The 22,730-nt window shown below is 40.1% G+C and overlaps 1 protein-coding gene across 17 annotated transcripts in view; it reads right to left on the bottom strand.

Moving 5' to 3' along the window:
* mast4 (microtubule associated serine/threonine kinase family member 4) overlaps positions 1 to 22,730 on the bottom strand; it is a 133,289-nt gene that overhangs the window by 62,080 nt on the left and 48,479 nt on the right. Inside the window, exon 1 of one of the 17 annotated variants that reach the window (XM_078956006.1) lies at positions 19,943 to 20,078. The exons of 13 other annotated variants lie outside the window; for them this stretch is intronic. In XM_078956006.1, the coding sequence (XP_078812132.1) occupies positions 19,943 to 19,981 (39 nt within the window). In that variant the 5' untranslated portion in view covers positions 19,982 to 20,078. Of the gene's footprint in view, positions 1 to 19,942; positions 20,079 to 22,730 lie in introns of those variants that run through there. 3 more of the 17 variants (XM_078956007.1, XM_078956003.1, XM_078956010.1) reach the window with 3 other exon arrangements.

Here is a 22,730-nt window from a genome sequence, read left to right as displayed (position 1 = left end):
TCATCCCTCCTCCTTACCTACAGTGTATTGATGGACAGATTTTTTTTCTCGCTCATCTTAGTGTCAGATTTTCACCTTTGATGTAACATTCGTCTTTCCAGCAGATCTGGTATAATTGTTACAGCTTAAATTAATAACTTAGTCAAATCAGTGCTTGTATCCCCCACCTTTTCACCTTTCTTCCTTTTACTCTCTTCCACCCTCCCCTCACATTCTTCCCCTCTCCCTCCCCACACACACTAAATGTAACAAATAAATAAAAGATAATACGACAAAAAGGGGTTTATACAAATCTACACTCTAGTTTCTTGAAGCTATATAACCTCTTTTTGTGATAGTAAAACCTGTCCAACACAAAAAGCCTTCAGCTCTAATCTGTTTGCTCAGCTGTTGGACAGAACAAGTTAGAAAAAAAAAAAAAAAAAAAAAAAAAAAAAAAAAAAAAAAAGGAGGTGAGGGTTTTAACGTCTTACGTCTAACGTCTTACAATAAATGATTTACTTCACCACTAGCCTCAAAAAAGCAATACTTTCCAAAAAAGGGACTTTATTTTAAAAGTTCTGTCAACGTAAATTAATTTTTAGGTAAAATTGTGCGTTAATCTGAAAAAGGAAAGACTTTAACAGAAAGTGTAGTGATTATATTCATCAGTTCAGGGTTTTCTGGTGTGTTCTTACAGTTTTTATGTCATTTATCAAAGTCAATTCTGTCATAAAAATGTTAAACTGAAATGAGTTCCTAGTTTAAATATAATTTACCAAGAACTTACAATATAAAAAGGTATTTTAATTTATTCATTAAAAATAAAAAACTGCTGTGAATGCTGGTTATATTATGGAGAAATGTCATTACAATCATATTCATAGAATAACACCACATCCATGCAAAATTGGATTTCACAATATTAAAGTGATAATTAGGTTAGCAGGTGAGCTAAGGTAATAAATCTCAATTTCCTTTGTGATTCTTCTGCAGTTTCATATCCTAATACACCCAGAGATTACATCCGACTATCGTTCCCATTCCCAGAAAACAACAGAAATAAAGTAAATGACACAATAGACGTCAAATTTCCAAGTAATTAATTATTTTCTTGGTAAAAAAAAAAAGACTAAATCAGAAAAATAGTTTTTCCTGCATCTTAAGTAATTGCTCAAATTAAAATGTTGAATACAACTTTCAAATAATCTGTTCAGTTATTTATTTAGCTATGGTAAAAAAAAATTCTTTATTCGATTAATTACAACAACAATCACAGCTGAATATGAATATATTTCATATCATTTAGAAACCAAAAGTCTAACAAGTTAATCAAATTATGTTTTTTGAAAAGATTTAAATAAAACGTTGACTAGGTATTTAAAAAAATGTATATGATTAAATATACACTATAATAAAAGGTGTGAAAAAAGTTTGCATTTTTGTTTCCGTGGGTAAAACGCAGACACGCTGCCGAGGCAGACTATAATAATAACTCATTTCATAAAAAATGTGATCTTTAGTGTGCCAAAAGGCAATATATGATCATATATATGTATGTAGTTTACTCTGAATGGCTTAAGAAAAGCATTATACAGGCCCATTCATGTGGAAGAAAACGTCTGCTAAATCAGCCATTATAGCCATTATGGTTAAAGCAGAGATTTTTATTACTGAATTGACTAAAAATACTGCCTCCTAGAGAGTATGTTATCCCTAAATGCTGCCCTTGAGTGTGTCCCTGTAGCTGCAGTGCAGGACAAACGTGCATAGCTGCAGCATCTACTAATGTAAACTTGTCCTAAACAAAGTCAGTCATCAGCCACAAAGTCCTCTGTCCCTCCAGTCGGTTCTTGTGCTCATCATCGGTGCTGTTGCGTCACACCTGTGAGACAACAAAACGACGGCGCTCTGAATCTCTGCTGCTTGAATATTAATGAGCCAATAAAAGCCAGGCTGTTGTGGGACGCGTTGCAAGATGTGCAGTGGACGCGCATCAGCTGCTACACTCAGCAGAAAAGTGTGAAGCCCCTCTCTCTCCTTGCTTTCAATTAGGACGTAATGCACCCCCCCTGCCACCGCCATGGCGCCCAGGAGCAGAGTATTTGCCCTGAAAGACACGGCCGCTGCCAACACGACCCTAATTACCATGCAGCAAACGACTGACGCTGATGTGACACCCGCCAGGTCAGCACTCCAAATCACAGTGAGCTATGAGCAACGAGCACTGGCGCTGGATGAAAACGGATTCCTGCCTCAGGGAAACATTTGCATAAAGTTTAAACTCCTTTGTGAAGCCGTCCCCTTTGGCCTTAGATGTGTGACACCTTTCGGAGTTAGCAACGCTATTCCTGAACAGAACGCCGTTAATGACAAGAAGCTCATTAGAGGCGCAGATTTTCACCAAACCCTGCAGGTAAAGCATGCCAGATACAGTAGGGTGTTTCACAGAACCCGGGGAGACATGACGGAAAAACGCCGTCTTAGGCCTTATTCAAAGCTTCCCTTATGGTTGTCTGTCTGGGGGCAGAAAATGGGCAATCCTGTATGGAGGTGGCCTGCATGAAACGAGTCTGTAGAGCAAAAATGTTCACGTAGCGAACACGTATACGACGCATATGGGTAAGTAAGGGTAAGGTAGGTGAGACGCAGGCGTGTCATACAGGTCTATTAAGAACCCGTTAGCACAAATCAAATAAAGCCTGACTGTAAGAAATTAGAAAATTAGAAAATCAGAGCGTAGTTTTGTAGAAATCCTACAAGCACTTGCATTTCACGCCCTCACCCCACGCATGCACCATTTTGTCAGTAAGGAGCCAGAACTACCAACTACTACAGTGTGGCGCTAGGACATCGTACGACAGAATCACCTGTACGTCATAAGAGCATGCAACTTACATTATCCTTACCAATACTTCACAATACATTTAACACATGTACAACAATGGTACGTTCCATTTTCATGACATCTCAAACACCAAAACCAACTCCAAGACAGACGTGCATTCACCTTAAGTTGGGGACAACCCAAAATCCCACCACACACATACCCATTGTCCCGTAGGGGTGCAAGTGACTGAGGCTTTAGAAAAGCCCGGTGGGAAACACGATTTTCCGATCTTTAAAGGGGGACTTCAGTCCTCCATGTTTTCTTTAACTGAACCTCCAACTTCACAAAAAAACCAGGGCGCTCCAAAAGCTGCAGTACCTCAAATGACCACTGGAGGCTGGTGTCAAAAAAGAGCAATAGAGCTGATCCAATGACTTTTGGGGGTTATGGAGTAGTGAGGGAATTTGGACACAGCCTCTGATGGGAGAAAATAAGAGTGGTCTCGTTCTGTTTTCAACTATGAATTTAGATTCTAACTTTTATCCATTAATATGATTTTCTTCATGTGATAAAATATGACCATTCTTCCGTTTTCCAACCATCTAAGCTTCACTAATCTTCTATAAATCACTTCATAGAAGGAATGAAGGCTATAAAATAGGAACAGCTAAAGCAGAGCCGCTCCAGAAGTCTGGGTGTGACTAAATTAAAAGTGTTTTTTATTATTATTATTATAATTTTAATTAATTTATGTTAACAAAACAGCGATGCCTGAAAATGGAACCAAGTCTGGAAAGTCAACAAGGCTCGTGCAGCCTGTGCTGGTGATGGCAGTTAATAAAGAAAATAATAGAGGCTGCTGTTTGCTCTGCTATTGTAAGCCTTGTGTGTAATTTGGGCAAGCACATCATACAGACCTGGAACATGTTGGTAAAGTCATAAGGAAATAATTCTTACATTGTGCCTGAAAGAGAATATAAAAAAATATATATATATATATGTAGAAATTTCCAAAAATAAATGGACACTTTGCAACCTAAACCCATCCCTTCATCTTCTCATACCAACTCCCGATTCCTTGAAATAACTAATGAGTGGATAGACAAATGGAAAAATGCAAAAAGCAGACGCCTTTCCAGTGTTTAAATCAAATCAAACTTTATTTATAAAATAGCGCTTCTCATGCACTTTGTGCAGCTCGAAGCGCTTTAACACTAAAAACAGTAAACACACAACATTACAATAAAAACCCCAACCCACCCTTCACCCTTACCACTCCCCTCCATTAAACCACATGACCCATGGCTCCCACGTACAATGAAATATGACTATGTAACTGTAAAAGAATAAATAAATAAATAAACAAATAAATAAACAAACAAACAAGTATGGCTTGGCTCTGTTGTGAGGAAACAGTATCTGGGAATCCTTTCATACCAGGAGCCAGCCAGTTTAAAGCGCTTATATCATGCAAAATCAACTTTTTGAGATTTTCAGTGTATTATCATGTTCATTCCTCACAAGAAACAAGCGGTACTTTGATCCGTTCATGGATTTCTGAGTATTCTTTTAAAAACCCGCTCTACCACAATGAGTGGGTCTTCGCATTGTGATGTCACAAAGTGGCCCCCAGACTAACAGACACACCCACTTTCTCCGTAGCGCTAGCGCTGATCGGCAAAAAAGCGTATACGTACAATATGAACATCCATCTTTGCAAAAGCTTTTTATGTTGTCCGTTTTTTCGTGGGCGAGACGCCGACACGCTGCTGAGGCCGACTCGAGGATGACATCATAAAATGGGCGGAACTCACAAGGAGAGATAGGCGGAGCTCCAGAGATTAAGTCGTCTTTCTTCAGGGTTTGAAAAGAACTCAGGAAAATAACTCATATTTAATTAAAAAATATCATTCTGTAGTATGCCAAAGGGAATAGATCATATACATGGATATAGTTTACTATGAAAGGATTAAGTAAAGCAGGATCATTGATTTAGTTGTGATTTTATACAACAAACTTGGGTTTTGGTCAGAATATAAGTTGGATACGTTTGTGGTCTGATCCTTCAAAGACGATGACTAAGGCTGGAAGGCTTTACGTCTTCTGCTTTCATTTTAAGGGGATGCTAAATTAAGTCGAGTCCCGGATTAAATGGTACGTTGTGAATTAGTTAGAAACAGTGTTTAGAGGTCAAGTGAAGTCACAAACACAAAGATAGGGGTTAGGGGGAAGAGCATAAAGCATTTAAGACAGAAAATTATGATTTTTTTTTAGTCCCACCTGTGCCTGTCTACTCTTAATTCTTCTTTTCCTTTTGCTTTTCCCTTCAGGGGTCGCAACAGCTTCCATCTAACTTTGTCTTTTCTCCTTCAACATTAGCTACTTTCATGTATTTGTTCACTGCATCCATAAACTTCCTCTTTGGTCCTCCTTTAGACCTCTAGCCTGGCAGCTCTAAATCCCTGCATTCCTCTCTAATGCAGAATGAAAAATAAAGATGCAGCTCACATTTCCTAAAGGAAGTGGTTATTTTTGTTTTACATCAGGAATTTTGTCTGCAGCATTCAACCGTGCAAAAGACAAAACAAAAGAAAACCTGTTAAAAGGGCTGCAAGGCATCAAACAGGATGTTCAAGTTTCACTGCTGCGTCTTTTTGGGAAACATTTCAGCTTTTCTCACATCAATTATTGGAGAGAAGCATGCAGCTCTGACAAACAGCAGGAACCTTTTTTTCAGTTACCGCAGCCATTGCAAGGACATTTGACAGAAATGAATCCCTCCATGCAGAAAAAAAAACCCAGAACCAATAGTGACTGTAGTTCAGTGTTAGAACTGGATGCATCAGACAAAGAGTAGTGGATGGATAAATGAAATAGGACATTTTGGTGTGCAGATGCTTGAAATTGTAGCTGCAGAGGATGGGGAAGGCAGACATTTCTGCATTATGAGGAAAAAGCTATCTGGTTTCATCAGGAGTCTGACTCAGGACGTTTTCTGGAGGAAACAAAAAAGGACTGCTGTGCAACAGGCTGCTGCACCGTATCATTGTTCTGTTATTGCTTTCCCTGCACCAACTCACACTTGTAAGCAGGTGACAGTGACTGTTGTCATGGAAACTGGCTCTCAAGTTAGCATGAGGGCAGATTGGAAAACTTTTCAGACTTTGTTTTTTGGAACCGTGCGTCTGTCTTTCTAAACCAGGGGGGTGTGAAACTTTAGGCCTCGGGGGGGGGCGGCTGGTTTTCCGGAAATCCTGCCTTTTCTCCTGTTAGCCAATAAGGAGCTTCAATGGCCCTCGAGGCTTGGATTCCAAAACTCCTGAAAGGGGATCTGATGGCACTGTAGTGATGTTTTTCACTGTTTCCTTTCTTTTTGGGCCCTTAAACGCATCACAGATGAGATATGAACATAATCCAGATTTGAGAAATTCAACTATGGGTTCTCACATCCTTTAATGCAGTGATAAATATTGGTCAATAACTATTGTTCCAAAGGTAAAATAAACATTCTTAAATCTAAAAATTCAAAATAAAGTTTTTAAATAATGAAATCTTTATTCAAAAACTAAACTTTGTTTATTTATTTTTATGTCAGATCGAGTTTGGTGTTAAACATTTACCTTTGAGCCAATTTAAATGTTTTTTTTTCAAATTTAATAAAATGAAATAAGGAAGGAAAAGCTTCTAAAATATTAAGTAGACGTTTACTTTTTTTCTTGTGGGTTTACTTTTAATCTAAATGCTTAAATCAGTCGTTTCATTGGCTTTTGTTGGAGTAAGACATCAATATCCCATCCGTTGCAGAGTTTATCGAGCTGTCCATTTACTACAAAAGAAAAGATTTGTTACATAATGAACCAGGGGTGCGTTTTGTTTCACGGGGTAAAAGTCAATCCGTGCCTTTGCGCTACAACATTTCATCTCCAGGACGCTGCATCAAAGCAGTGTTGTAAAAAAAAGGCCTCAGCGTGACGATCCATTAATAATTCCCTTTGATTCCTTTCGGATTTTCCTGCATCTCCGGATCCAACGAGGGCTTTGCTGAACTGCAGTTTTCCGCTGACTGCCAAGGAACTCCCCCCTGTTTAGTTTCTGATCTGATCTGAGTGACAGAGAGACATTTGTAGTTTCCTCTGGTTCATTTTTCTCTAGATTGTTTCCTTTATTTCTTTTGATTGATTTATTACTGATCCTGTTGTGGACAGAGCGAGCTGATCACCCCAACCTCCTTGGATGGTGTTCAAACCAAACCTCAACCTTCTGGGTAACAGATTTGATAAGAACCAAAGATTGCAGTTCCACTAAAGACCACTGGGGAGAGGTTTCAAATTTCACTTTACACCTCAAACTACAACATTCACTTTCTGAAGTTTTTCAATGTTTACGGTTTTATTAAACTTGAAATTCAGGAAGTGGTTGGTCTCCAGATTCATTTATCTTCTAAATCCGTTTTATTCCTTTCGGGGTCACGGGGAGCCTATCCCAACCACTCGTGGGCGAAGGCATGGGACATCCTGAACAGGTCGGTAGTCTATCACAGGGCCACACATCACACACCAATGCACATGCACACTCACATTCACACCTAGGGACAATTTAGAGTAACCAGTTAACCTATGAAGCATGTTTTTGGATGGTGGGAGGAAGCCAGCAAAAACCCACGCATGTTCTGGAAGAACTTGCAAACAGAAAGGTCCCCCACTGGTGTTCTGTTTTGGGTCCCCCAACCAGGACTCGAACCTTTTTGCGTTGATGCAAGAGCACTAACCACTATGCCACTGTGCTGATTTGTGACCTCAAATTTGTGCATTTTTGAGCTGAGTTTCGTTCGATGGGACAGGTGGCCGAACCACTTTAGTTTGACCCACTCAGTTCCCATTATTGGAACATGGATGAGATTTGGGGAGTAAATTCAGGTCAATGTGTCCACTCCCCACTTAAGCTTTATTAATCTTCTTTCTCTTTCGGCTTTTACCATCAGGGGTCGCCACAGCGAAACAACCTCTCATTCGAGGATAAGTTGCACGAGTAAATTGGCAATGTTTTACGCTGGATGCCCTTCCTGACGCAACCCTCTCAATTTATCCGGGCTTGGGACCGGCACAGAAGCAGAGAAGGGAACAGGGAGCAGCCCTGGTTTCACGGACGGAAGGTGGCGCAAACCAGCACGAACTAAACCGGCTCCCTACTTAAGCTTTATTAATGACGTGCAGAATCCAGCAGGTGAAACTGAACCACTTCTGAAGACAGAAAGTAAGGACAAACTTTTATTTACTTTTTTTTTTCTTGCTTAGTAGGATTTCTGGATGAATCAAATAAGAATTTATGAAAATAAGAACCATCAATGATTTATTGAATGTCCCCTCTGATAGAAAACACTACAGTGTAATCATGAAAGGAATCTTCCACTATGCATCAAAACCTTAAAGTTAAACATTTTTAACTCATCCTACAAGCATTTTGCAAAGATCGAGCTACATATCCGCGATTTCCTGAATCTCTTTAAGACTTTAAAACCAAACAGGACACTAAAACAACCGGTTTCTTTTATATTGCATTTTATTTTTTTCAGTGACTACATTCTATTTATTTTCAAGGCCGCTCTGCACAGAGACTTGACACAGACCGGTGTGGAACTGTTATTCAAAAAGTAAAAACTTAAATTGTCTGTAAAAAAAATAATTACAGTTAAGATGAAAAGTCTTTCAGCCATAAACTGAATTGAACAGAAGTCAAAATGTAGAATGTCATTAAATCCTCTCATCAGGCTATTTTGTGATCTCCTTCTGCTTTAGATGAAACCGTAAGTTTAAAGTTTCACTGAGAATTTATGAAAACAGAAGGCAGATGGTTTGTTTTTTATTTTATATTTATGATTTAATTGTTTTTTTATACAACCCGATAAAACCAAACACCGTTTGACATTTTATGATGCAAACTGCTGACAAGCATCTAGTTTTTACCGTGTGATTTTTCCATCAGGTTGAGTTCTAGAAGAATCCGTCACTTTTAAGATGTGGTCAGACGTGAACACAATAATACAAAAAATATTCTGCATCTTTAATTGGCTGATTTATTCTTAGCTGCACAGAATCCAGAAGAACTGAACCGTGTGATCAAAAAGCTTAGTAACTAATATCTCAAGTCAATTCAACAATAAAAACATCAATAGCCTTTGGAAAAATGTTTAATCATTTTCCGTTCTTGCTAATGAGCTGAACCTCTTGATTATTCTGCCCGGCAACCAACACAGCAGCACCACTTCAGGGAGAAGGATCACAGAGGACCGGCACATTTCTGCAGACTTCATTTGCTTAATCTACCCTGACCTTTGGACCTCTGAGGAAATGCAGAAAAATAATAAAAACGATGTTTTAGTTCTTTCCGAAACAAGAGCTGGCGTCATAAGACATATGCAGTAATCAGAAAATTCAGCCTTCCGTGAGGATTTCACGCTCGATTTCAAAATAAAGTGTGGTTAATGCCTTGTTCACATGTGTCAAACTCAAGCCCCGCATGACATTTTATGTGGCCCGTGAGGGCGTAAAAGTTTTTAATGTGTATTTATTAATATGTAGGGGAAATCGGACTAGAAATATCGGATTAGGCAATTTACATTAGGACTTAAACACGGTCCATCTAACCTAACCTGACAGAATCAAATGTAAAAGGATTTATGCCAAAGTAACAAGCAACCATATGTTTTCTATGCAATTGTAATTGTCACTTAAAAAGTTAGAATAAATAAATAATGAGTTATTTAACATTAAGGAGTAGGTACGTTTGTTTTTCGTTACATTTGGCTACATGTATAAGTTATATTTGGCCCTTTGAGGACAGCCGCTATGCTGATGTGGCCCTCGGTGAAAATGAGTTTGACACCCCTGGTCTAGTTGAACCAAAATAAAATGTACATATTTATAATTGTTTTCTATATTTATTGTCCAGCAGAATTAGTTTTCGGTGTGCAGATATTTCACTGGAAGGTTACTTGAACGAAAAAATGACTTTTCACACAGATGGCCCTTACCATGTTTATTCTTCCACCTGTTTGAACGCATGGGAGGGAATCACTCTACTGTGTTTAGCCCATTGACTGTATATAAGAACTGGACTGAGTCAGTGTGATGTCATTTTTATAAAAGTGGCCTAGTTCCAGCTCCAGCAAAATCAAGTCAATTCAGTCGCAACTTTTTTTGTTAGCAATGACCTACGCCGCCATGTTGGAGCCAGTGATTTGTACAGCTCATTGGCCATGTGGAAGAGTGTCCGCCCTGTGACTGGAAGTGAGTTCAAATCCAGGCCGAGTCACATCAAAGACTAAGATTGGGACCCAATGCTTCCCTACTACCCTGAATTAAGTGGATTGGGGGGGTTAAACTACCAAATGGTTCCCGAGCGTGGCTGTTAATCTGAGTCAATGTTTCTATGGTAACAACTCTAACCAATCAGGAGTGAGCTTGTTAGAAAACCACATCCCTACCACTTGAAAGTGGGCTACACGAAATGTGCCATACTTTTGAATGGAATATACAGTCAGGGGTTTAGAGCTTTGTCGTCAGTTAGTGGTTCAAATGAAGTTGTCCGTCAGACACAGATGGCGGATGTCACTGGTTTCTGACTCCAAGACTATAAACCAACCAAAAATAAAATGCCTAACTCAATCGTGTTGTTTCAATTTTGCAACTGTGGCTCAAGAGGTCAAACTTAACGACCTTCACGGTGGTTCTAAAACACCTTCAATGAATGTTGACCTTTGACTGTTTCAACTGTGACCCCTCCCCCCTCGCGTTCCAAACAGGAAGTATCTGCTGGCTCCAAATGCAAAGAGCCCACAGACGTCTATAGAGAAATAAATAGCTGTTCGTCATTCTGTTTGTCAGAATAACCTTTCTTGGTCTGATACCTTTTTTAATATGTTCTTTTAATTCTAGTATTTTAAATCTAATTTTCTTTTGTAGCGCAAGTTACTGACCAATCAGATGCCTCATATAAAAGTAGGTGGCCTCATGTCGAACGTTCGAAGCTTTCAACAGCTTCTCCCCAGCCCCCTTTTCACGCCCACTGCTGATTGGCAAGGGGGTTGCTGTGGAAATGTTGACTCAGACCAACTCGGACCAATCACTGATCAATGACGAAGTTGGACTGAAAGATGGGGGCAGTCTTTTTGCAAAAAACAAAAAAAAACCACAATGACTTCAGTTGGTTGGAGCCAGAAGTGAGCCATTTTCTATGGGTGACGTCACACTCACTCCAGTTTTCAGATACAGTCAATGATGTCGACTAATCCATTACTCCTTCTGGAATACTCCATTTCTACATGATTTTGATATTTGACAGAATTTTGCGGGTTTTTCCCCTCACATAAATCAGAGTTTAGCTTTTTTATGCACTTGTGTTTTTTTTGGTAGTTGGGTTGGAAAAATGTGCATGTCGTTTGTGCACATTCCTAAAATAAAAGAGGACATATCTGCAAAAACAAAACACTGTTGCATGTTTTAATGACTTTGAGCCATGTTGGCGTCCAGCTGCCTCTTCATGTTTGAACTCTCAATTCCGTGTCCATGCTGCCATCTACAGTTCTACTAGAAAAGCAGAACTGACTGATCACATGACCGAAACATCCCCAACAGACAAGAAAATCGAAATTGGCTCCCATTTATCTCCACGTCTCATCAAAATGAAGGAGAACCTTCTATCTGGGCTTGGATCTACTGCTGAGCATTTGGGCTTCAAAGGATGAAACCTAAAAAAAAAAAACAATAGGAGCTTTCGAAATGTTGGCATCATCTTAAACTAAACGCTTCTTCTCAGTCAGATACCTGAGGTGATTATGGAGATAAGAAAAGGTCAATGAGATCAGAAAAGCCAATTATCTGCCCAGCACACGTGTAGTAAAGACGGCAATCAGAGCCCGCTCTGACCTTCAGAGGCAAACAAAGTGGCTGAAAGACTTAAACACAGTTAATGAACAGACTACTGACTTTTGTTAAGGTAACATCTACATCCGTTCACCTGAACCGTTTGTTTCTCCCCAGCCTGCTTTCTTCAAAGCAGCAAAGCCAAGAGAAGCAGCTGATGAATAAACCTGTTTCTGGAATTTTGTGCTACATTTCATCTTCTTGCCAAACTTAGAACTTTAAATTAGAGCACCTAACCTGAGGAATTATGTACCAATGTGGCAAAAACGAATGTTTTATGAATTTATAACTCCACTCCACAAGAGACTTTAGCTACTTGAGGAAGGAAAAGCACCGTGGATGAGATCTGAAACCTTCTGAACATTATTTGCTTCAGGGGGAAATGATCAGAGGAAAAACTGTACATATTAATGACTGGATGGATGCAGAGAGAAATGACCTTGAGACTGAGGTGCATGAGGATGAGATGTTAGAGATGCTGGATAGTTCTTCACGAGAGGCGTTTAGATTATTTCATGCAAAAATCTGAATATTCTTGCTTGTTGGCCACTTAGGCTTTTAAGATGAGGCGTGCTGAGAAATCCAAATATGTGCTCAGAAGAGCAGAAACTGCTGCATTTATAAAAATAAAAAATAAAAAAAGAAAGTGGCTTTTATTAGTCGAGAACTGACATCTAAAAAGACCAATGGTGCGGTCAGGGAAATGGATGCACCCACAGGCATTACTCTTACTGAAAACAAGATAAATGTGGGAGCGACCTCTCAAAGAGAAAGATCAAATACTGACGGATCGATGGTCATTCAGCTGCAAGACGTGGAGCAGCGTCTGAGATCTTAGCGGGGACAGAAACGGAACACAACCAGCGCCGGATATCAGGTCAATTTAAATAAAACAATCAAAAAATAACAAATTAACAAAAGTTTTAATCGGATTTATAGATATGTTCTAATATGAACTGTTTTATATTCACCTAAATAGCAAGTTTTACTACAAAAAGGTGACATCGTGCAAACAAATGGAAAAAATTAGTTTTGAATTTTTTGCAAATAAAATAAAAAAATAATAAATATGATTAAAAAAAATGCTGAATTTTATTTAAATTCAGCTAACATATATACTGTTATACAGAAGTGAAGCAGGGAAAACAAAACTTTAACAGCACCTGATATGAGGTAAATTAAAATTCTAAATAAAATAAAATAAATTGGATTTTTTCCAGAAAACAATAGAAAATTGGGCAAATCAATATTTATTTTAATATGATTATTAGGCGGGGGGGGGGGGGGTTGTAGTGCGTAGGGTTTTAGGGGGGTGGCTGTGGCTGTGGGTGCGTGGCGATCCCTGGGTTGCTAAGGTCGCGTGCCTGGGCTGGCTTGCGGGGACGGGGCGCCGGTCGGGTGGTGGCTGGCTCATGGGTTCCGGGGGCCCTGGCTTCGTCCCTGGCCTTTGTCTCGGTGTCCGGCGCCCGGTGGCCCCCATGGCTGCCGCCTGGATGATCTGCACACTAAGGAACTAAGCGCTCCTGTCTTGTGGCCTGGGGGCCGGACACTGGGTTCGCTTGTGCCTCTGGGCATTGGGGGGGCCCCTGTAGGGGGGCCCTCTCTGTGCCTGGCTGGTGGGGTGGGCGGTCCCCTCCTCCTCCTCTCCCGGGCTGCCTGGGTCCGGATGCTGGGGGGGCTTCTGGCCTGGGGGGCTCTCCTCCCCTTTCCTGGTCTGGCTGGGTAGGTTCTGGCTCCCTTTATGAACACACGGTTCACGTGGGCAGCATGCATGTATCTCCACCCCCACGTGCACGTGCACACTGCCACACTCCCTGTCTGCTTCATCCCTCCTCCTTACCTACAGTGTATTGATGGACAGATTTTTTTTCGCTCATCTTAGTGTCAGATTTTCACCTTTGATGTAACATTCGTCTTTCCAGCAGATCTGGTATAATTGTTACAGCTTAAATTAATAACTTAGTCAAATCAGTGCTTGTATCCCCCACCTTTTCACCTTTCTTCCTTTTACTCTCTTCCACCCTCCCCTCACATTCTTCCCCTCTCCCTCCCCACACACACTAAATGTAACAAATAAATAAAAAATAATACGACAAAAAGGGGTTTATACAAATCTACACTCTAGTTTCTTGAAGCTATATAACCTCTTTTTGTGATAGTAAAACCTGTCCAACACAAAAAGCCTTCAGCTCTAATCTGTTTGCTCAGCTGTTGGACAGAACAAGTTAAAAAAAAAAAAAAAAAATGATTATTAGATCTTCTACAATAAACGTTTTAAAAGTTCGCTGTAACAGTAAATTTTACTATAATAAAAAGAATACCTAATGCAAACTGGTGGAAAAAAATACCTCATATATTCAAATAAAATAACATGAATGCTAAATATAAGACACAATTTTCATCTTTTTTTTTAAATTCTTTAAATATAAATATTGGTTGAATTATTAGTTAATTGTTAGAATCTAAGATCATAGAAACTGAACACAACCAGCATCTGATATCAGGCAAACCATAATAAATTGTAAAAATTGTGCAAAAATAAAGTTTTTTTAATCTGATATCTTCTAGAATAAGATGTTTATATTCACCTAAATAGTGACATTGTCTTAAAAAAATAAATAAAGAAATGCAGTAAATGAAAACTTTATCATATTTCAACCAACATAGATTGTTGAAGATATTTACCTGCAGTGTGAATAAAAAAATATGCGTTTCTGGGATTCTTTCCTGCACCACGAGTTCAGGCCTGATAGAAACTATGTTTAACACAAGGGCACTTCAGCAGAGGAGGGGTGTTCATCTGAAAAGGAGGGGGGCTGATTAAGGAGATGAAGAATTTCGTTGCTGCTTTAGTAATTTATAGTAAAATTAGCACAAATTAAAATAAGTTTGAATGAATCTGGTTCTAATGAATGCACCAATCCTGCTTAATGTGTATTTAATTCAAATGAATGTTTCACATTTTAGAGTTTAAACTGGAAAAGGGGAACTTTGTCAGTCAAACTAAATCTCAGCTCGCTGCAACACGGTCTTTGGAGACGAAACATGCCCCTGCACTCATTTCAGCAGCCATCTTTTAATTTAAGGAAGAAACTCACGCCGTAAAGCAGCACTCTGACAGGCTGCTCCTAATTAAGATGAAGGAAGAGAAAAGCTGCTGTTGACATCATTAAAACACATGCAAGTCCCTCAAAGTCAGCCAAACAAGGGAAAAGAGCTGCTGTTTATTCAAGATTGTCCTGGGAATCGATATAAAACCCCCAAAAAGACGGGGACAGTCAAAGGTAAAATGCCAAGTTATTACCAAAATAAAAGTGTCTATAAACAGCTTGCTATGTAAAATGCTTATAAATTAAAAGCTAGATAAACATGTATCAAAAACCACTATAAATAAAGTTTAAAAAATAAAATAAAATGCATAAACTGTTGATCTTAAATTATTTCTACACATAAATGTGACCCAGGCACAGTAAACTGACAGGAAGAACACAACCGCTATTTATTTATAGCACTAATTAACGGGTTTGATTCTGGAAAACTACTGCAAATGGATTTTTTTTCCCAAACCCAAAAATAAAATCAGTACATTCATTATGCAGTGAGGGAAAAAAAATGCAACCAAACATCTCCATAAATGAAGATTACTCTCAACTCTTTATAAATATATCTTGTGGGTTTCCTCCACCTCTAGTTCTGAAGTAAATGAGGGGTTATCAGCGTATCCAAAGTTTTCATTAGGAGCAGCATGTCAGGGTCTCCATCCATCCATCCATCCATCCATCCATCCATCCCAGACACATCTGACTGAAAAGAAATTTGTAGAAACGCCAGAATGTGAAATAAAACAAATCTGAGCATTTTCTGAAACATCCCACTGTCGCCTTGACAGGAAAAAGCTCCAGGGCACGGTCACCATAGCAACTTTATCTGATCATCTAAAAACGTATCTGCGTTAGAGCTAAACAAGAAAAACCTTTAAGTGTGCAGAACACCCCGGGACTTAAACTGAGCAGTTTGTAATGATCAACTGGAAAAACACCAGCTTCAACAATTATTGCTCGATGGAGTAAAACTTTAGATGGTTTATGGGAAAAATACAAGTAAAATTTCACTTTTTATAAAAAAATATATATAAATATATTTCTTTTCTTTTTTTTTAAAGGGAGAAAACTTTTTTTTTTTTAACTAATTACAGTGTTGTCAATTCTTGGTTAAAAAAATATATATATTTATTTATTTATTTATTCATTAATATTTGACTAGTGGCACCCCAGCGGGTAGTAAAGTGTCAAATTACAACTAGATTAGAAAAAAGTATTCTTTAGAATAAATATAACCAATACTGATCCCTGGACGTGACTTAAAAAAATTACAAATTGTTCACTCAAATTAATAACTTTTGGCCAATAATAAGTAACACAATTTTGTATATTGTGTGCACAAGTTAGCATTTTGTATACACAAAAGATGTGCTAATTTGTGCACACAAACTACTAGCACAATAGCATTTTGTGGGCATAATTTAGTATTTTTTTGCGCACAAATGAACAATTTATGTGCACAAATTAGTATTTTGAGCCACAATTTAGTATTTTGTGTGCACAAATGAACAATTTGTGTGCACAAATTAGTATTTTGAGCCACAATTTAGTATTTTGTGTGGACAAATCAGGCTTTTTTGTGCACTAATTAGCACATATGGCCACAATTTAGTCTTTTATAAGAACATTTTAGTATTTTCTGTACACAAATTAGCACTTTGTGGCCACAATTGAGTATTATTTTATATATTTTAATTAAATACATGAGCAACTTATTTCTTTGTAAAGATCAGAGCTCTTTAGGTGACGCTGAAGAGCTGAGTAATGCAATAAATACGGGATCAACTTAAATTAGATTTTAGAGGTTCAGGATTTAATGAAAAAATGTAATTTGACCATCTTATATCAATTTTTATTGAATAAAAAATGGATTCACAACATTTAAACTAAACTAAGGTAAATGTTTGACCATGAAATCATCAATTTTGCAGAAAAAAGTAAAAGACAACAATTTTCTGATGTTTTTGCCTTCTTTTCTGTAAGTGAAGATGGATTGAATGAATGGATTTTTTTTAAATCCAGACACCAGAGGATCTGTAGGAAAGGTGGCTGCACAGTTGAGAAAAAAGGAAAGGGATGAATCAAAAAAGGAAAAAAGGTCAAGGCTAAAATAGAGAATGAGAAGAGAAGCAGTGGATCAGGTACATTTGACCCCAGCTGCCTACTGAAAACGCACACATAGAAAAATGTGATCGTTTTGGCTTCACTGAAAACTGTCCTAAGATTTAAAAAAATAGGGGCTTACGTAAGTGCGCATCTAGGTTTTAATAAAGTGTCTCAGAATAGAGCAAAAATCTGAGAGACAAAGTTTTTCAAACCTTCAGTGTTTGTGCAGAAATTGCTAAGCTTGTCCTCCTCTTTAAAAGACAAATTCAAAGAAACAAGAGCGGGACGTTTCATGCCTAGATCCAGGTGGAGACTGGCAGACAGTGGAGGTAGGTGGAGATGCTCAGCTTCCTCACAGCAGCTGTGTGGGAGTGGTCACACAAGGCCGGTGTGGGGGCCAAGGATCCTTAAAGGAAGTGGGCACCGGCAGGAGAAAGAAGAAAGCAGCGCCTTGTCAAAGAGGAGCAGCAGTGGAAGAGACGAGGTGGGAATGAAACAGAGGGAGCGTGGACGACTCAGGCAAAGGGAGATGAAAGTTGGAACTTGGAAAGTTTTACCACATCAAATGTTCTGATCATGCAGTTCACAAGGCTCCCAAGAGGATCTAACCTACACGCTAGGGGGCATTGCAGAGTCACCTTCATGCTCCCAATGTTCAAGGTAAGGGGCCTTTGAGAACATTACAATGCACTAGTGGTAGGGCTGCATGATACAGTGGTAGGGTTTGGGCACCCCTGATAATTTCCAAGATTTTTCTTCATAAATCATTGTTATTCGTTGTGCAGATCATCCATACCACTGTATGAGGGAAACTCAGGATATGCGAAATGATATTGCGATGACGACATAGCTTTCAATGCATGAACAAATAGCAAAAAAACCAAAACCATCATTTCCATTTCCCCGTAACAGTTTAATTTAAATAAGAGTCAACATAACTTAAATTACACTCCAAATAACCCTCGTCTATACGAGGCGAGCATCTGACATAAAAGAGCTCCATCCGATTGGTCAAATGCATAAAGGGATTTCTTTCACTCATAAATACTACAAGCTGCCATAAGATTGTTTTAACACATTTAGGGAAACCATTTATTGCAGTTTTCGCCAACTTTTGCGACATGCACGGGTTGATATCGCCATAGTGATAAATTCGCGATTTATTTTGCAGGTCCGACTACTGGAGACATGACCCAGTTCTTGAGATCATCAGCATTGACCTAAAATGTGGAAAACCCTCCAACTGAAGGATTGGCAACATCTGCAGGCATCCTGACCTCTGCAAGGCCGCTGATGGTGGACCTTTGGCAGCAGCTGAAGTTTTTTACCTCACCACGTGTCGTTTTCTAGGACAGATTCTGCAGAGTGGCAGTGGTTCATCCACTCCTTCCCATCACCAGTCTGTTGACACGCGCTCCCCCTAGCTTACAGCCCCTCACACCCCCAACCTAACATTACCGGTGCAACAAAAATGACGAGCAATGTCAGAGCTGTTCAAGCCGCACGGTATTTTTTTCCACACAGACTTTTTTTTGTCTGCTTCAGATTCACAACAATTTGACAAATGAAAAACTCAAATTCAATTTTAAGCTTCATTTTCTTTACATATCCTCCATTATCAGAAAAAAAGATGCTATAAGAAGATGTTGAAAATTTATATCGCAGTGGGTCTGATAGTTAGACAACCTGAGGGCGGATCAACCTGAGCTAATCACCTGAAGGAAGGTGTAGATGTTGCAATGATCATCAGGAAAATCCCAGGTGCTGTGTCTAGAGGCATCAGATGACAAATGTTTTGTATTTTCAAATGATGTTCATGCTTTATTGAGTAATGCTTTTTCTTAGATTACTGAGAATTTTTTATATTAGGGAAAAAAAGTAAATCAAATCTGTTCACTCCCTTCTCTTCTTTATATATATATATATATATAAACACAAAAGTGGGATTTTTTTAAATAAATGTCCTCATATGACGTAAGCACACCAAAAATCACAGGAGTGACCAAACTTTAGATTCTATATCTTAAAATCCTGAGCAGCTAAACTCAGATCTGATGGATCTTCCATCCTGACGGACGAGGATCTGCCCCGCTGTGAATACTTGACCGCCTACAGCCACACAGTGGTGATCTCACCCCTTCCTGCTGACAACCAACGGGAAGTTGTGATGCCTCAGCGGCTGAACTCATTTGAACGACAAACCAACTTCAGAGTTTCCCTTTTTGGTCGTTTTCAGAAGGATTGAAGGGTTATTGACTGGAAGGAGGAGATGAGGAGGAAACTGCCCACAGAATGACCACCCAGAAGCTTCGACTGACTAAGATAAATGAGACACATTTTTAATCGCAGAAGAGAACGTTTCTACCACAAATTGGCAGATTTTTTAATTAAATCTGGTTTCAGATCTGGTTTAGCGCACCGCTTTTGTGATTCCGAGCACTTGCCGTTTGTTTGAGCTGAATCTTAAACAGGCTGCCTGTTGAACATGTTTATCAATTACCCCACACACGGCTCCAACTACCCAAAGCAGTGCGATAAATCAAGTTCAATTTGGGTTTGACTGGAGAAGCGGCTGCGGCGCGGGGGCTCAGCTGACAGGGAACCAAGAAGCACGGGGAAAGAAAAAAGCAGGCGACACGTGGAGCGAGCTGTAAACCTTTTCAACAACCTCGCTCTCCACTTTTAAATGATTTGATTGTGTGATTTGTTCTGAGTGCTGCTCCTTACTCACCTCTCAGTCTGCTCTTTTCTGACAAAAGCTGAGAGCCTCAATTATCATAAAAAGTCAATAAAACACCGGTCAGTCCTGAATCGCCTTCCGTCTGCTGCCAGCAACACAAATCAAAGGCTAAAAACACACAAACAAGTGGACTCTAATGAAAAAGCAAAGTACTGAGCATGTGTGAGTGGATGCTGCCTGAGCAGGAGAGTCTCGTCTGCTCTCACAAGTCCACACTGGAAAACAGAAAACCCGGTGGGGGCCCGCAGACCCGCTGCTCTCCTACCTGTAGCCCCCGTCTCCTCAGAATGCTGGACTCGTCCATAGCAGACAGCCTCCTCACGCCTCCCTACCGGTACATGTCCACGCCGCGCCGCGCCGCCTGCGCTCTACCTCCTTCACTCCCTCCCCTCGGGCTAAAGCTGGTCTGAGCAGCTGCTAAACACTTCCATCAGAACTTATCTGATTGGTGGGGGCCGGTCAGCTGACGCCTCCCCTCTCTTGTTCCTTTGTAACTTCAGGAGAGACGGGAGCGGGGAGGGAGGACCACGGAGAAGAGGAGCAGTTCTAATTCAGAGTGGAAAGACGGAGAAGGGAGGGGGGGTGAAAGGAAGCCCCGGGATTCATTTCTGCAAGCGCTTTCTGGCCCCCCGTGAGGAGCGGAGCTCCTTCCCCGGCACCGTTCTGCTGCAGTCCTGACAAACACCTGCAGACGACAGGAACCAGGAGGTGCTACTCTACTTTTTTCTTTTTTCTCTTTTTCTGTGACAGGAGGTGTGAGGATGGCGCTCCTTTCCACGTCGGTGGCTCGCTTTAATGCAAATCCTGCGTCATTATCACGTCGAAATCAACCGGCAGAACCTGTCGGGTACACAACTGTACATCCCGTGTCAATTTCCAGCAATTTCACGCACTGCTGCAGTTCAACAGAAATGAGTTTCGAGGCGCTCCGCGAGAATACCCCCCTCCCCCCCCATCCCCGCCGCGTCCTGCGTCGTTAGCATCTGTAAAATAAGTTGCTTCCATGTGTCACCCTGTAATTTCACATTCTGTTTCTGTTTTCTTAGCCCCCCCCCCCTCCTTTCTTCTTCCTCCTTTCTCACTCATTTCCATTCACTCTGCTCCGTGAATATTAAGTGAGCCCTTTCCACCACCAACCCCCCCGCATCTCCAGCCAAGCTCAAATGATTTTTCAAAGCTGCCCCCACCACACAGGACTGTCAGGCAGGCAGGTGACCACGACGCCACGCTTCCTCCTCTTCCACAAGCGGCGGCGCAGGAAGCGGATGGAGTGTCGCCGGCACTCATTTGTGTTCCTGTGCTGATAAGGAAGTCCCGACATCTTGTGTCAGAGCTACAGTAATCTTTTGAATTACTCCTTAAGAACCCCCCCCCCCCCCCCCCCCCAACACCACCACCATCAAACCCCCCTCCCAGAAGACAGGGATTACAGTAGTCAATGTTTTCAGTTTGAACAATGCCTCCCAGATTACCTGAGAGGATTAAAGAATCCTGTTCTGTTCAACCGACTGGTCTGTAGTCATTTCTCAGCCCGCAGCTGCTTAAAGAACAATTAAGAGAACCCGAACTCAAGGGGCGAGAGGCTGCAGAAACACCAGGGAGGTGTCATCTGGTTGAAAACTGCAGTAAAAAGAGAGAAAACACCCCCCGACTGGATGAACCTGCTAGAGTAATTAGCTGTAAAATGACAATTATATGTCATCCTTGGCTTTTCTATAGAGTAAAAACACAATTATTCACATGCAGACAATAATCGGATTAAACAGCTCATTCTGGTTACGTGTGTTGCAGCAGCACGAATATTCCCTCATCTTATTTAGAAAAAAAAGTACTTTTTTCAGTCCACAATCCCTATGCAAGCCAGGAAAGTGACTGTTATGAACATTATGAATGAAGTTCTTGCATAGATTAATATCACAACACAAGAACATTATGAACTGTCAAAATCCAAAGTGTTTACATGCAATAAGAGTCAAATAATCTGCATTTTCCTCTCATTTTATTGCCTGGATTTGAATTTTCAGAATGAGCGGTTGAACAAAACACGTTTATTTTGTGGTAATTAAAAGGAATTGTCTTATTTCTTATATAAAAGATTCTGATTCTGATTTGGAATTGGACTCTGAACATAAACATCTATTACTGTAAAACTTTGGGGGGCATAAAGAGTAGACGTCACGCATCATTTGGCCAATTTTTTTTGGGTCTTTGCCATCGTAAAGTCCTGAAAATCAGCCTCAGGTGTGCTTAGGTATGATACTGTAAACCATAAACAACAGAGAAATCGCCTTAACAATGTTCCAAAGATGGGTGAACAAGGAAAGTTTTTTTACAGTACACATACTGAAAACACTTTTTTTTTTAAATCCCTTAATATCCATAAATTAAGCTATAAATAGGCTCATATTTAAAAAAAAAAACTAGTTATAAGAGGTAAGGCAATAAACCTAAAAAGCAGTCTATACAAACGTTTAATTTCTTTTTAAGTCTGCATCTTTTTAACACAGGAGTGAAAGGGAAATTGCTCTGTTTTGAAACCAGCATTAGCATTTGAACAACTGAAACATTTGGAACTTCCACATTGATTCACGTTTGGGAACAAAGTGTAAAAAACTCATTCCAGTCAATGAACGTGGTCACACCGTGTCCACGCTGCCGCAACTGAACCGAAGGAATCAGAATCTAAAAAGGATCAAGCCGCCCAAAAGTCTGTAAGAGGAAGGTTTCTTTCCCAACCGAACCAGATCCAAAAACAACACAGATTGTGTCTCGTACAGCCACCTTAAGGGACGCCATCAAAATGGAAGGTACCATTGTCGGGGGTGTGGTAAGTGTATCGTGAAGTATTTGTACGCTGATCCAAGTTACAGGCCGGCATTCAGGTGAGGCTGTCGTATGTTGCCTTCATGCCTGACTGCATTTGTAAGTGCCCCTAGGACACCCTTAAGGCCCGTACACACCGGGACGAATTTCGCGCGCGATATTCGCCGACGTTTAACGCCTCGGGACTAAACAAAGGGCACCAATGTGAGTGTGAACACCGACGCGAAAAA

The sequence above is a fragment of the Oryzias latipes genome, chromosome 12 (genome assembly GCF_053564925.1).
Source record: "Oryzias latipes strain Hd-rR chromosome 12, Olatipes_Hd-rR_3.1".
Taxonomy (NCBI): Eukaryota; Metazoa; Chordata; class Actinopteri; order Beloniformes; family Adrianichthyidae; genus Oryzias; species Oryzias latipes.
Note: the sequence above shows the minus strand (reverse complement) of the source record. Positions and strands in the feature narration are given on the sequence as shown.